This window comes from Amblyomma mixtum, chromosome 2 (genome assembly GCF_055824585.1).
Source record: "Amblyomma mixtum isolate Tamu chromosome 2, ASM5582458v1, whole genome shotgun sequence".
Lineage (NCBI taxonomy): Eukaryota > Metazoa > Arthropoda > Arachnida > Ixodida > Ixodidae > Amblyomma > Amblyomma mixtum.
Genome location: NC_143013.1, coordinates 169,337,960 through 169,354,197, shown reverse-complemented (window position 1 = coordinate 169,354,197; position 16,238 = coordinate 169,337,960). Strand labels below are relative to the sequence as shown.

Here is a 16,238-nt window from a genome sequence, read left to right as displayed (position 1 = left end):
CGTCGCAGATACAGCGAACAACTCTGGCCACACCACTGGGTTACAGCGAACGAGGTGGCGCTGTGAACTACCCTGAAGTTGTAGAGGTAGTTCTTCCGCTAAGCACGCAGATGAAATAGCGCCTCTCAACCTTCAGGACACCGCCCCGGAAAGAACATGTCAACCCAGAAATGGAATTAAAAGGCGGCACTGGCGTGCGCAGAGCTAACCGGAAAGTCCGGCATCCGATAACACTGTAAACGGTGAAGTAAACACGGTAACGATATGCTATAACTCTCTATTGAAATAGTAAGTAACCGCCGGCCAAACCCGCGTTGATGGCCTACGAGGGCAATCATTGCCTAAGTGTTGCTGGGCAAAGCATCCCGAATGGAAAAAGCGCGGTGCGCGTGAGAAAGGGGCATCGTCGAAAGCGAAGCTGCTGACCATGGTCGCGGATCAACTAACAACAACGATTTCACAATTCTGAAATCCTTGCTGGCTATGCCGGTCACGTGGCAAGCATGGCCTGCCCAGTCGTCTCCATCTTTAGCGCCGCTACTATGTGCAGGCATTGTCATACAGCGGACAGTGCAACGGATGCATTTTGCGCCACAAGCGCTGCGCTACTTCGTCGCTGCATCAACCCAGGTACGGTAGAAGCAGCTCGAAAACACGTGTGACCAGGAACATGCAGATTTGTGGCAACGCGCTTCGTGGATCCATAGCCGACCAGATAGTTCCTCGGATAACTACGTTCCTGCGGACCACAAAATCGCAGAAGCTCCTGCTCTGAGGGAGACGTTCAACACCAAGCGCGAGCTCTCCCTACTGCCAGGAATCTCAATTATGTGGCCGACCTGCCACCAGGTTCCATGCCCACTTCATCCATGATTAGTGATACCCCGTCCCTGAATTTGATAGTTGGCAGCAAGGTCTCGACGAGGATTGAATGACCGCCCTATAGATAGCCTGGAAAGAGCTGCGACAGGCTCTGCTTTGCACAAGTAGGCCGCAGTTTTATAAGAAATAAACACCACTTTTAGCGGCCTTAGTGTTTTTGGCTGTTGTAAGAAGAATCCACTTGCTAAGAACATCAGATATAACGAACTGAACTCGCGTGACCATCAGGTTCGTTAGAAGTGGGCTCGACTGTAGATTCAATCGGCCACAAAAACCTTTTTCCCGCCGTTTATTTCAATGGTGTGGTGGGCTGTAAACTTTTGCAACAGACATTACATTCACGCCAAATTGACGTTTGTGCCGTGGTCAGTGCATTTCCACCTGTGCGAGCAACGAGAATCAGTTTGAGCAATAAAATGATATTTTTGGTTTGGTTTGGTTTATGGGGTTTAACGTCCCAAAGCGACTAAGGCTATGAGAGACGCCGTAGTGGAGGGCTCCGGAAATTTCGACCACCTGGGGTTCTTTAACGTGCACTGACATCGCACAGTACACGGGCCTCTAGAATTTCTCCTCCAAAGAAATTCTAGCCGCCGCGGCCGGGATCGAACCCGCGTCTTTCGGGTCAGCAGCCGAGCACCATAACGACTGAGCCACTGCGGCGGCTAAAATGATATTTTTGTCGCGATGCTGTGTTCTTTTAGGACATACTTAAGCAGTCTCTTAAAAAAACCATTGACATCATGCATTTCATTATAACATTTATGGCTGCGATGAAAAACTTCGGAATTCCGTGCGAACTCTTCGTGTTCATAGGACTGTTTAGCGTGTGGAAAACCCGCATGATGGATGAACACGCAGAACCGCCGCGTCCAACGAGGTCACTGTTCAGATAACAGTGCACTTTAATGCAGGAGGAATATGCTGCGCAAGTTCAACATCCTGACTGGTTCCCCTTTCTTGACGTGTGCGCCGTCTGGAATTTCCATATGCGGGCGGAGAAAGGGAGTTATGCTGGCATGAGGCTTTGAGCCGCGCGCTGGCGACTGGCAGATATTTTTTCTTAGAAGCAGAACGATTTCAGCGAATCGGCATAACGAAATCACTTCATCGCAGTTACATTTCATCGTAGCATCTTTCTGGGCGTAATCACTATCGCATGCCAGCGAGCGCATGTATTTCCGCATTGCCCTTTTGTGTAATCGGTATTTAATTTTTTTCTTATTAGTACATCTCCACCGTTGCCAAGGGCCCGCCTTTCATTGCATATTTCCGTCGCGCACAAACAAGAATATGCGGATTCTAAAAAAAAAGAAACTGCACCAATTTATACATTCTCCTTTTGTTAACACTAGTAGCAATATCTCGGGTTTAACGTGTCGAGTAGACATTGGGGCTATAGGATAGACGGTGTTATGGCGGGCTCCAGATTGACGACACCAGCTGGGGATTTGCAACGTGCGACAGAACACATTGGTTTTTATATTTTTGGATTCAGCAGCCGAGCTCCACAGCCATTGAGCCATTTTTTTTCCCTTTATTGCCCTACAGACCCATCGTGAGGGGTTTTATTTAGAACCTGCTGTCTGAGACAATGAGCGCTTACAAAAGTAAATGTTGCACTACCAACGGCGCTGGCTCAGTGGTTAGGGCACTCGGTTACTTATTCGGTGTACCCGGGTTTGAACCCGGACCCGGGGGCCACGTTTCGATGGAGGCGAAACGCAAAAGGTACCGTGTGCTGTGCGATGTCAGTGCACGTTAAGGATCCCCAGCTGGTAGAAATTATTGCTGAGCCCTCCCTACTGCGCCTGTTTCTATTTCTTCTTTCACTCTCACCCATGGGTCAGGTGTCCATCAAGAAGTGAGACAGTTACTGCCCCATTTCCTTTCCTCAATGACGCAAAGAAAAGGAAGGCATTCTCAATCGGTGCTGAAATGACTGTAGACACCCAATTTTGTTGCGTGTTTTCTCCTTTCAAATGACGCCATAGTTTTTAGAATACATGGTTCACCGTGTGGTATTCCCCTACTGCCAATAAATAATTTAGAAAATAATTTTTTCTCCCATGTTGTTTCGGTTTTATCAACCGAATGATGGCTGTGACGTGAGTTCAACATTAGGTCACGAGAGGCACGGGAAAACTAATACAAACGGTGATACGTTGTTTAGACTCACTATAGCACTTTAATCAGCCGGCGGCTCCAAGACCTATAATTACAACAAACGACGTATCAGCAGTTATATTGCCGTTTTATTTCCCCTCACGCCACCTAATTTCCACTACACGTCACAGCCACCGTTATGTTGGTGAAACCGAAACAGGGTCAAGGAGAAATTCAAATATAAATTATTTATTATGTCTTTGGTGAATACCACGGGGTGCTCCATGTACCCCAATGTCTAACGCATCATTTGAAAGAAGAAATCACGCAAGGAAAATTTTGTTGTCTATAGTACTTTATTGAGTTCGAGCAGTCCTAACAACCTGATTAAATATTTACGCAAATATGTAAAAGGTGAGGAGCAATAACTCAAGATTTCACATAATCCTGACGTACAAGTCTTTAGAATTTGCGGTAGTACATTACAGAAACGTCAATTAGGCTCCTTCCCAGGCACCAGACTTCCTGTAAGTTTGCTGTCGCATATACTGGGTACCATTTTCGCACTTCCCAGTGCAGAGAGCTACGGATGGGTAAATCTATGCGCTAGATCATCTCATTTTGTGCGCAAACATGAGGTATGCCGGGATGCAAAAAAGTGGGGCTGAACCGGGTCCCGAACCGGTTCGGAACGGTTCCTTTCAATCGTTCCGGTTCGGGTTCAGTTCCAAGATGGCGAAAAAATTATGGGTTCGGTTCGGTTCCGGTTCCGGGCGAAAATTCGGGTTCGGTTCCGTTTTCGGGTTCGGGTTCGGTTCCGGTTCGACACCCTGCAATCAACCCACCGCGGTGGCTCAGTGGTTACGGCGCTCGGCTGCTGGCCCGAAAGACGCGGGTTCCATCCTGGCTGCGGCGGCTGAATTTCGATGGAGGCGAAATTCTAGAGGCCCGTGTGCTGTGTGATGTCAGTGCACTCTAAAGAACCCCAGGTGGTCGAAATTTCCGGAGCCCTCCACTACGGCGTCTCTCATAGCCTGAGTTGCTTTGGGACGTTAAACCCCAATAAATCAAATCAAAGCAGAATGTGCAGCCAGCATGGCTAATGCAGATTTGTTGCATCACCTTTGCGTCTCTTTCTTTCCTTCCCCCCCCCCCCCCCACTGCAGGGAGTGCCCGCTGGCCCTGGAAGCGGCCAGGGGCCTCCTGGAGCTGGGTGTCAAGCCGGTGGAGGTGGCTGCACTGGTTCTGCACCCGGGTGGCTCCAGTGGCACCTCTCTGCCACCCCACATGGAATGGTGGGTGCACTGCAGCTGATGCTGCGCTGGCTGACCGTGCTGCTTGACACACAGCTCTCATTGTTATTAGCAAAGAGTTTCTGCAACCGAAGCATGGAGTCAGAAAGACTGCAAGTCACAACAGGAGGCAGTGGTTTGATTGTTTCACCAATCATTGGGCATGGGAAGCCAGAAAATTGTGGGCTGAGCTAAGCCTGATGGGCATCGGTTGGCATCTGGCACAAGGTATGCAGTCTTTGCCTTCCAGGCACATCAGTGTGCTAGCAGTTTGTGGCAACTTTATGTGGTGGAAACCAAACTTGAAAAGCTGTATAGAAATGCAGTCGGGACTTTGTTAGGATAATTGCTATTAGACTACACATTTCTGTGAACTTCACCACTGCTAGTTCTGTTTGGTTTGTTAATCCATATTTATTTATTTATTTATTTCCAAATACTGTTAGCCCTTGCAGGCTGTTACAGGGTGGGAATGGTATAGTTAGTCAGTACAACACACTTCCAGCTCTTTTGCAAAAGTTTCAAGTGAACAAGTTTTGTTGAATACGTGTTGGTCAAGGTTATTCCATTCTATAATTGTTTTAGGCAGAAACGAAAACTTATACACATCAACTCTCGGCATGTATGACATAACTGCGAAGGGATGGTTAGGAAGGAAGGATATGGATTGCCACTTGTGTAACTATTAATCTTATTTGACAAGCTTACATTGATGTTCACTGCTGCTTCATTTTATAGTTCTGGGCTTTTGTTTTCCAATTTTCTTGTGCATTGCCTGGCAAATGTTGGCTTGACCAAACCTTTGCTGCTTCCTCTTTGCCCCAAGGAGTGCATGTTAATTTCTTTTTTGATGCGATTGCATTGGATCCCATTGTGTAGAAAGTCTGGCGCCGTCATTGGCGTCAGTGGCATTGTGGCTAAGAAATCCCCGACCTGGGAGGGCCACCGAGGTCACGTGACCTTGTGGCGCCATCACAGCGTGCCCACAAAACTGCTGCACCACTGTGCCAGGAGGGGTATAAGGATACCCAGGGATCCATGAATGCAAAGTAGGGATTGACCAACTCCTCATATATGGGCATTAACCCACTATTGCTATAGCATCATGCCCTTAAAGGTGCACTGAAGAGGAATCTGAACTCGCATTTTTACCACTGGAACTCAGTCTACACGTTCCGAGCGTTCTTGGAAACTTTGAATTATTTCCCTGTGCGGCCGATTTCCCTAATTTAAATTGGATTAACGTCAGGCTCCCGCCTTTTTTTTTTAATTTCCTGCAAACGGCGGGAGGAGTCGACCAACCTTTCAGCCAGTCCCATGGCGGCTTGCCGCTCTGCCATCGGCGGAGTGATACATAGTGATCGGCGAAAGCAAAGAGTTCACGTGTATTTTTATTTCCATGGGCCTAATTTTCAGCTATGTTGTGTCTGACTAGACCTATTTATTCACTGAAACCTAAAATAAACAAAATAAAAGCAAAAGCAAAGTCGCCACGCGGCTGCCTGAAAGACACTCCATGCGTTGGTAGACTCCTCCCACCGTATGCGGGGAATTCAGGAAAAAAAAGGGGAGCCGGACGTTAATCCGGTTTAATTAGGGAAATTGGCCGCACAGGGCAATAAATCGCAGTTTCTAAGAATGCTCGGAACGTGTAGATCGAATTCCCGCGTTAAAAAGACTAGTTCAGATTCCTCATCAGTGCACCTTTAAGGTGGAGCTTAAGCATCCACTCGCATTTGCTTTTGCTGTCAGATTCTTGTGCGTCCTTTTTTTTCACTTTGCCCCCATGTCCCCACTGATGCAATGCTGAAAAGCTCTCTTGGGCTTTGGCAGTGCTAGGGGCTCCCTAGCATGGCCAGCTCTCACTTTGCAGATCAAGAGGCAATTCTGCGGCTTGCATGCTAATCGCACTGCTCTCATATATTCCAGCTGCAGTTTTTACCAGTCTCCAGAGGCTGTCTCCTTCCATCTATGCTGGGATACCAGTTGTGGCATTGTCTGCTGCAGTCAGCACTTGTTATCACCAAGCTGGGAGAAAAAAATTGTTTAGGAAAATGCTGCGCAGCTACTTATTATTAGCGTAGACTGTGTGCAGTGACAACAATGGGAGTGCATGAACTAAGCGGGGAATGCTGGCGCGCTTTCAGCATTTGGAGGAATGTGCTCACTGCGCTTGTGTGTCAAGCTGGCATCATTGCTCCTGCTGCGTGGCGTTCCATTTTGGAAGCCGTTGTCACTCTGAAGTCACGTGAGATGTATGAATGTGAAGAAGCACGTCACTGGTTGGGTTTTTTTTTGTGTGCAATTCAGGCTGGGACAGTGGATCAAGGCAAACTCGTACCTGCACTCCCGAGAGTACTCGTCCAGTGTAGCAAACTTCAAGCAGCTGGAGGCCAAGGTAGGTTGCGTACAAGCCATGAGAGGTGGGCCCCCCCATGCGAGCCCTCCGTAAAGAGAGCAGGGCTCAGATGTGGTCCACCCTTTCATTCTCTCCGCTCAGTTCTCTCAGTGGTCATCATCATCAGCCTGACTACGCCCACTGCAGGGCAGAGGCCTCTCCCATGTCCCTCCAATTAACCCTGTCTTTCGCCAGCTGCGGCCACCGTGTCCCCGCAAACTTCTGGACTAATTACTACTCTTTTACTTAATCATATAAGAGGTCCCAGTACAGTCACCGACTATGGGACCTCTTTCGGTATCAATTCGTCCACCTTATATTTTCTTTTTTATTACAATAAACTGATTCTGATTCTTTGCACCCTCCATGGCGTCACAGGCCTTACCGCCGCCCTGGTCAGTTGCTCCACAGCCGCTGGGGAGTGAGGGCCGAGGGTTAATTGGGTTGTTCATAGAAGGTTGCGGCCATTTACTACACCAGGGTGGCCAAATCCTGCTCTGGTGAGGAAGTGCGTTGTCGGTTCTCATCACCGAGCTCAGGCTGCACCCCAGGCCTGGTTGTGTAAATCCATAGACGCGTGGAGTTTCTTTTTTAAACCCGGTGGAGAACTGTGCGCCACTGGGATTCAAACCCCGGTCCTATTACACACGAGGCAGATGCTCTACCTCTTCGCCATCACCGCCCTGTCCTCTCGGTAGTGTGCGCCAACTTCTAGTGTCGCCTCCTGGCTTGTCTGACAGCTTTTTAAGTGGCGATGTTTTCTTGAAATCATCTCAAAGTGAAACCAGAAACATGACATACGCCCTGGGGAGACCATTAATGTTTTGCAAGCTGTTAATTGTTGATGCTGAAATTAAAAAAAAAAATACACGAGTGTGAAGGCATTTTCGCGCATGCACTGCAACACATGCAAACAGCGCACCAGCAAAGGCCGCTTGTCTGAAAGCAAACAATCACAAAAAATTAGGGTGGGCGAGTAAAAAGGAATGAAAAATAATAGCGCCGGGCCCACACCACTTAGAGCACAGCGGGCTAGCAAACAATCATAGAGAGAGAGACATTTATGGCAAATGAAATGTTGGAAAGAGTGGGCTGGTTGCCGGACCTAGCACGTACAGCTTCATGGTGCACCGCTAAATCCCACTTGAAAAAAAGCCACTTGACATTTCTCGGTTGACCGGTCCACGGGCCGACAGCGCACCTCACATAGTAGTGACATGTGAAAACATGATGCGCGGACCAACGGTCGGGCGTGTGAATAAGCCTTAAGGGTAACGGACTGGATACGAAGAGAAGGCAAGGTGTCTGCAGATGGAACACAACAGGGTTAATTGGAGAGAAGTGGGAGAGGCCTTTGCCCTGCAGTGGGCGTAGTCAGGCTGATGATGATGATGACCGATGGGAATGAGCGCTCTGAATCATGCCGTCATCCGTTTTCATAAAATTTCTTCCATTAGCTGCCACTTGGCTCTGCTTAACCGGTAGCAGAGGAGCTCTACCATGTAAAGAATGGAACTGTGCCTCTTGGACATGCTGCAGCTTTCTCCGCTTGCGTGTTCAGTGAAGGCTCTGCCTCTGTTTATTACTGATGCGCACTGATTCTTTTTCTTATCCTTTTCAAAGATACTGCATTCTTAGTTACAGTAGGGGGAATTAGGGAAGTTAGTGGTACTAGTTCGTGATGTTTCAGTGCAGCAACATTACCCAAGGAAAGACAGAGCGCATGTCATCTTTCTTTGCTCATCTCTTGTGTGACGTCATGCTAGAACAGCATGCTGAACTGCACATCCCCTGCGCTGAGTAATAGTTAATCCCCTTACCTGTAGACTGCACCTCTTTTTATTGGGGAATAGTGCAGCTGGAGCTTAGCTGAAAGAGTGCAGTTTCACATGTCAGAATCCAAAGCAGGATTGCAGGGTCTTTGAGGAAACTGACAACATAAGTACAATGTTAAAGGCTGGGAAATTGCATAGAAAGTGCTTTGTGTCATGTATAAACGGCTTGATCATAGAATAGAAGATGAGAACAGCATGGTGGGAAAATAAATGATGGAAGCAACGGTGGGAAATTGGATGGTGGCTTAGCGTTGTGCAGTGAAGCAGAGCACTGCAGTTTAAATAGTGTGCCCATGACAGGGTAGAAACTGGGGTCAATGCAGTGCAGATTCCCAGAGACACACATGCCCCAACATTTCCATGGCTCTTTTGAGCATTTGGCGTTATGCGTGTGGTGTGTCTCATGTGCAGTGTGCCTGTCAGCCAGTGTGTGTGGTACACTGTGCATGTTTTGCAGCCTCAGCTCGCAGACAATGTGGAGATCCTGGCGTCGCTTGGGGAGGCCTACTATCACATGGGAGACTATGTGAACGCCATGACCACCTTTGAGAGGGTGAGGAACCCATCTCCTCTCTCTTTCTATACATGGATGTGTTGTTATATTTCACAAGAGATGCTGCAAAGAAGGGGATGAATTCGCACACATATGCTCTTGCATATGTACTTCGTTTGTCACCTTTGTGGCTTTGTGGCATGCCTCATAAAATAGCCATTCCCTGCTCTTCCTAAAGTGCCTCAGGACCTGTTCATCAAAGTGGTATTTAAATATTTTCAAGGAGGGATTAACCTTAATTATGTACTTGTTTGTTGTATAAAAATTATGCATGATAAATGCAACAGGATGACAAAGTATGCGTTAGCATTGGTGTTCCCCGTGAATGGAGCAACGCTTGCCATTGACAGCTTCAGGCCGTGCAAGCGGGCGGGGGGGGGGGGGGGGGGGGGTGTATTCAGTTTAGCAGTCACAGTGAGACATGCTGTACCCCCTCTCCAATTTCCCTCCCTCATCCACAAAAGTGCAGAATGGGAATTCCCTCTCTCCACTTTGCCACCTGCCTTCCCAGGCTTCCGATGGATGGAGGGACATTATTTTCCAACATGGAGGACCTTATGCCAATGCATTAAAATGGCAATGATAAGCCTATCTGTTACCTAGAAGCAAGACTCTATTGCAGCCATGCTAACGACGTGCTTCTTCATAACGGCAACGCGCTGCTTGCTAGGTGTTGCTAGGCCTAACCTGCTTCTCATCGAACCGTCATTGGACTGTGCTTTAGAACCAGCCACTGCCTACCATTAGAGGCCTAGCCCTGGTACCAGTACACTATAAATAGTATAATCTATCATTAAAATTAGGGTGCAGTTGGTTTCTTCAACGCCTTTGGCAGCGAAGCAGGCCAGGTGAGGGCCGCTGCTATTATGGTGCCGCAGTTAGGTTGGCTTCGTTGCGTGACAGCAGTGTCTCGTGAAAAATTAGTGCAAGAAACCGAAGGCTAACCTCAAACACCTTGCCGATCCCGCGTTCATTTTGTCACACAATTTTATGGCGCTAGGGCGGTCAGCATGTGCCCAAGGCTGCACATCTGACCAGTTTCCAAGCGCGAAAAGCGATCGATCGTGAGAGCACTGTTAGGAGAAGCACCACTTGCAGGGGCGCGGCGCTCCATTCTGTGTATTGAACGTTCCACTGAAATGGAGTTGTATAAACGCGAGCGATAGGGCTGTAGTTTTGCATGAGACTTTGCAGGGGATGTTTTAGCATGAGGGTGTTAAAGGCTCCGTTGTCCAGAAAATCCGGCGGCGGCATTGTGAGAAAAAAACTGTGAGGATGACTACAGGAGGAAGTGCTCAGAGAGCAACCTAGGAGGCACGTGGGCCTCCTAGGTCATGTGACCTTGCGGCGTGATCGCAACCTGCCCATCGGATAGTGAGCAAGCTGCGCAGTTGAGGTAATGATTGGTCGCAAGGGAAGAGCAACTTGGGCCACACAAGGCCCACCACTGGGGGCACCTGCCATCGCAGGGCAGTGGTGCATTTCTTAAGCGCTGCACCACTGCGCCAGGAGTGCTATGAGGGCTCGCAGGGACCTATGAATGTAAAGTAGGGAATGATGTTCTGCATATATTGGAATTAACCCATTCTGCTATCGCATCATACCCTAAAGGCGGAGCTTAACTGTCCCCTCTAATTTTTTACTTTTTGATATAAAACACTAGTGCAATATGTCCAGGATCAACTGTTTTTATTTTAACGGGTGGTGCTGAGTTGGTAAATTCTACAGTTGCATTTGAACAGCTCCAAACAGAAGCTGGAAGAAAGAAGGTTTAGAAGTTGGAAGGGGTGCACAAGGTTGGTTGAAAGCTCTCAACATGCCACAGCACTGTGCTGAATGACATCAGAGTTTGCCTGATAGCTCTAAGTGGAAGCACCCACACTGGCTCTAATGGACTAGCTGTTCACCAAATCATGTGTCGGATTTGTGCATTCTTATGGGTATGTCAGGGTGTGTGAAAAAAAAAAAAGAAAGGTTTCTAACACAAAAATGTCATATTGCAAAGCACGAAAGACTAGTGTTAATCGTTGGGCTGCATACTGGGAGGCGTAACACCTGAAAAAGATTTCTAGGCACACTGTTACCCTGAAACATCCTATTAGTTGATGGTTAGTGTGAGCTGTGGAACATCATCTCTTTATTGTCACCTGAGATGTTAAGAGCTTACCTCACAGGCAAACGGGTGAGTACGCAAAGGTGCAGCGACAGGCTGCAATGCATGCCTTGATGATGCTGTAGTGGATCCCTTTGCTTCAGTGGCACAAGAACATGGATAGGCACTGGGTGGACCGTTGGCAGCGCCAGATAAAGGGAAGGCTGTTCTGTTATTCCGTGAACGTGTTCAGGGATGACAGCAAGAAAGGCTCAGACTACAACTTGGGCAGCAAAAAACAACAGGGACATGAAGGTGGCACATAACAAGTGCTCCACGTGTTCCATCTTCATGTGCCTGTTGTTTTCTGCTGCGCCAGTTCAAGGTGAAGACGTGGTTAAAACATGGTCATGCATGGCATCCTTAGTAAAGAAGAGTTCCTTGCCTGGAACAACGTCCAAATGCAGGGTGTATTCTCATGGTATGAATAGTGTTGTGTTGATATATCTCTTTATGCTCTTCATGATTATATGCTTCATGCACCACCCAAAACAAGCTCTTCCGTGGTTGAATTGCGCACGTGTTTTCCTCACTGCTCATGATGCGCCATCTCTTAAACCACACACTGACCAAATATTTCTGCAAAATCGGTGGATATAAAGAAACACCGAAAGCAAACATTGCATGAGTTGTTCATTCACAGCTGTTGGTTTCTCTGGCGGTGCTTAAAACCAGCAAAATGGTTTCGGACCAGAACGGCCGCAGAGCGGGCAAACATTTTGGACCGCACAGGGTGAAGCGACCGAATTCTTCACCCCCCCCCCCCCCCCCCCCACAGGTGCACAGCCTGGACCCACACCAGCTCAGGGGCATGGATGTATACGCGGCTCTGCTGGCCAAGGAGAAGAAGGTCAAGGAACTCGAATCGTAAGACTCCTGGTTGTCCTCCCTCATCTCGTGCTGCCTGAGTGTGGAGGCGGATGGTCCTCTCCTTCCTTAATCCTTTTTGCAGACTTTAGTGTCACTAATTTTGGAAGTGCTGTGGTTCATTTTAGCGGCTTCAGCGAGCTATAGGAACTTTAGTTGGAGCGCTTTTCTCCAAAAGCCTTGGATAGAGCATGTGGGCGCCTGTGGAGAAAGAGGTTATAGTCAGTGGAAAGGCACCACAACTGTCATGCAGAGCCCTCTGCCTTTTCTCATTCAGGAGGCGAGTATCATTGGCAGAGGAAAGGTATTGTTGCACTGGTCATTGTCCAGCAGTGCAAAATGTGTTCTCACTGAGTGTCTAACTCATGAACACTTTGGTAAACAGAGTAGTATGAAAACGTGTTAGCCTGACTGTTGCCAGTACATTCCCTCATTAGCAGGGCAAGAGATCCTCAGTTTTTTTATAGTGGAATAAAGGTGCGCAGTGTCGCATTGCTTTTTACGGCAGTCTATGCAGTACTTATCCTCAGGAGCACGAATTCTGTTCTTGTAGTTATGAGCATAGTTTTTTTGTGGCTATGTGCACATTCAGTGTGAAGCAGTTGTTACTTTGTTTCGTTTCATGGGGTATTTAACGTCCCAAAGTGACTCCAGGCTATGAGGGAGGCCATAGTGGAGGACTCCGGAAGCTTAGACCACCTGGGGTTCTTTAGCGTGCACTGACATCGCACAAGGTTGTTACTTCATCTTAGTAACACATAGCTGCATAACATGAAACTTGTCACTCTCTTTCGGGTGTTAAGTGTTTGTTCCTCGTGAAAGCTATCTTTGCTGAACATTGCGATGGCATTTAAGTTGTCGTCATATAGTTTCCGGTTTCTCTGCAACAAAATTCTTGGATTGGTCAGTTGGCAGTGACCCGGTTGACCAACACTGGACCAATCATAGGGCCTGCCAATTTTTTTAAACTTTGACCCCCCAAAATTCTAAAGGATGCCTAATATTTTGGAAGCAGGCTGACCCCCTTAAAATAGGTTAAGCTAGATTAGTAGGTGGATTCACATGGATTAGTGGGTCAGGTTAGTGTATAGGATAATCCAGTGGAAGGTACTCAAACATTCTGAGAAGTGATGAGTCATGCATACCATAGAAGAGCAATGGAACCTGTTCCAACAGGTGTTTTGGTGGGGAAATCGCAAGAACAACATTAGACCCTCATTGTAGACACCATAGCATGTATCCTAAATGCTATTGCATTTTCTCCTTTAAGATTGCAGTTAAGAAGGACCTCAAGTTTGTTTTTTCTGCTAACTAAACTAATTTAAGACCAATTTATTTTGGATGCATGCTAAGCTTCTAGGATGTTTGAGATGGCTGCATTTGTGATGGGAACCTTCATTAACCTCCTTGGTCATGCAAGCATTAAGTAAAAGTGACCTACTAGACATTTTTCACTGAAAGCAATTATATTATACCCAGGTTATGAGTATGTATAAAATAAGCCTTAATACTGTTGGTACTATCTGATTCTCCCTCCCCTATATAATGCCTGGTAAAGCTTGCAGGTATAATAAATTATGTGCTGATAACAAGTAAAATAAAATTTGTGTGCGCTACATCTGTTTATTTTAAAAGCTGTATTTTGTCACAGAGAATTTATTTTTAAGCTAAACTACCTGTATTCATAGTAAAAATTAGAGTATATTCGATTTCATTCTAAATAAATTTTTATTATTTGTACATGTGGTAGAATCTATGTTTTGGCATGTGCACACCCTATGGTTGCCAGTGTTTTGATCTACTTTATCCTGGTCTCTTGGCACAGTGCAATCCTATCGTAGTGGTCTAGTTTCGACCGAGCAGAATGTTTGCTGCTTAGCTCTGGAGTTCTTAGAAAACTTGTCCTGCTTTGTTTTTTCAGTGGGTGTGCATCGGTGGTAGTTCAATTCAATTCAGTTGTTTATTTTTTCAGAACGTAAAGGTACAGCCTTGAGAGATTCACAGACTTAAAGCTGTTAGCAACAACTTGACAGGGGGCCATGAACCTCCAATTGGCAGACAGTGCACACCTGTAATGGCGTAATGAGCACACCTGTGCCACAGTATTATTGCATTGCGCTGACACCCTTTGTAAACGCACTTGGGCAAACTCACGTGAATCCCCAGATTTGAGAAAACACTGCAATTTCGGAGCCCACTTAGTTCTTTGCTTCCTGGAACCAAACTGCAATGCCAGCACTGCACCAAGCCAGCGTCCCGGTGTTATTGCAGCGGTAGTAGTGTACTGTCTAGCCTCTCGAGAGTTCTGTTGTCCAGAGACACTGGCACCAAGCATGTTAGGACACAAGCCGTGCTTGGGTCAAAACAGCCGCAGGTGCTTTGCCTGCATCTCTGTGGGTCGCTGTGGGGTGCAGGCTCTCCTCGCAGCTCATTCTGGTGAACAGCAAAAGCCCCGAGCCGTGGATTGTGATGGCCTACCTCTGCTACGTCACCAAGAAGAACAACCGGGCCATTTACTTCTCCCAGAAGGTGAGCCCCCGTTCGTCAGCCTTCTTTGTGCTCGTCCATTCCTCTTTGTCTCTTGGGTGCAAACGAACTGTGACCCACAATGGAGTGGGTCAGGAAAGAGGTGCAGGAAAGGGATGTGAACGGACTTGGGTGCTCAACCAATCCTAAACATGGTGCTAGTGCTTGGGTGAACCAAGACTTTAGCGTCATGGTCTGCCCCTAGAAACTCGGCATCCTGTTAACACCGCCTCAACCCTTTAGTTCAACTCAGTCCACCGTCCGGCCTCTTCCACTGTGATGCTACGCTCGTGTGTCCGTCTCTGGCGGGGAGTGGCGTTTACAAATGCCTACTCCTAATTAGTCACAATGGCAGGCTCTCCTGCGTGTGAGAACTGCGGGTGCGATGAGACAATTGAGCACTTACTTCGTGATTGCACTCAGTTTTAGCGTGAGCATGTCCTCCTGGCTGCAACGCTCCGCCGTTTAGATCCTCGTTCCCTTAGAGAGGTCAAGATGCTGGGTCCTTGGACTGAACCTTCATCTCACAGGACAGCTGTGAAGGTGCTTTTGAAATGCTTGAAAGACCCAGGATTGAGTTCAAGGCTGGGAACTTTCAGAGTGTGCCCCGTGTACTCTGTTAGTTACGGACTACGCACACGTGGAAAAGTGACCTACCTTCCTCTCTCCCCTTTCTGTCTCTCTCTTCGTCCCCCTTCCCACGTGTAGGGTAGCCTAGTGGATGTCGCCTAGTTAACCTCCCTGCCTTTCCATTAAACATTTTCTCTCTCTCTCTTTCCTGTGCCGAGGAAATCATAGATGTAATTACATTTGTTCACATAGCAGCAAACAGCATGAACACACAATTGGAAATAGTAAAGAGGGCGTCGCAGCATTGCCCATGACTAATCACAGTCGGCAGTTTTCCACACTGCTCAAGTTTAACTGCCCAGTGCTTGCACAATTCCTGGAGGTGTTGTATGTGGCCTCTATGGGAGCCGAATCACGCAAACGTCATCCATTTTGCTCTCTAGAAGATTCAGATTATATGTACTTGCTGCAGGAGCAATTTGGTAGATACAGCAGTTAGAGCGGGTGCTCATTTGATTTACTCGTTTCTAGCGGTAAAACCCATTTTATTGCAAACAGAGTGCTGCCGCCGCACAGTGGGGACAGCTACGTTCCTGCCGAACTGTTTCTTGCACTTGAGTCTGGCTGCAGTGTGCCCTATCTCAGCGGTATTCTCACCGTGTGACTGCAGTGGTGCCATCTGCTGGAGGTGCCACCAGTCATCGGTAGTGTCCTCTCAGCGATAGAAAACTTATCAATAACACTGCGTATTCTGGTTTCCTGGATAGTAGAAAACTAACTTCTGCTAAAACTGTGTGCTAGGATAGATGGAAAAAATTGAAAAAACGCCGACAAAGCACAAGAGTAATAGTTGATTCAGCACACATTTGCCAGCGATCGAGCGCTAAGAGGTGATGACATATTTTCTTTTTTGGTGTACTTGGATTCTTCTGAGGGATGTGACCATGCTTGGCTTTTAGAGGCGTGAGAAGCATGCTCAAAACTAATGCCTCTCTGGCTCCCATATACAAAGTGTAAGTTAACTGTTCCTGCCTAGGAGCACAGCAGTAGCAACTGG

General features: G+C 47.4%; 1 protein-coding gene across 1 annotated transcript in view; it reads left to right on the top strand.

Moving 5' to 3' along the window:
- The window catches only part of APC7 (anaphase-promoting complex subunit 7), a 50,220-nt gene that overhangs the window by 18,265 nt on the left and 15,717 nt on the right, over nucleotides 1-16,238 (top strand). The window contains exons 6-10 of the mRNA XM_089572703.1: nucleotides 4,155-4,283; nucleotides 6,591-6,678; nucleotides 8,971-9,066; nucleotides 11,997-12,085; nucleotides 14,500-14,614. Of these exons, the coding sequence (XP_089428829.1) occupies nucleotides 4,155-4,283; nucleotides 6,591-6,678; nucleotides 8,971-9,066; nucleotides 11,997-12,085; nucleotides 14,500-14,614 (517 nt within the window). The remainder of the gene's footprint in view (nucleotides 1-4,154; nucleotides 4,284-6,590; nucleotides 6,679-8,970; nucleotides 9,067-11,996; nucleotides 12,086-14,499; nucleotides 14,615-16,238) is intronic.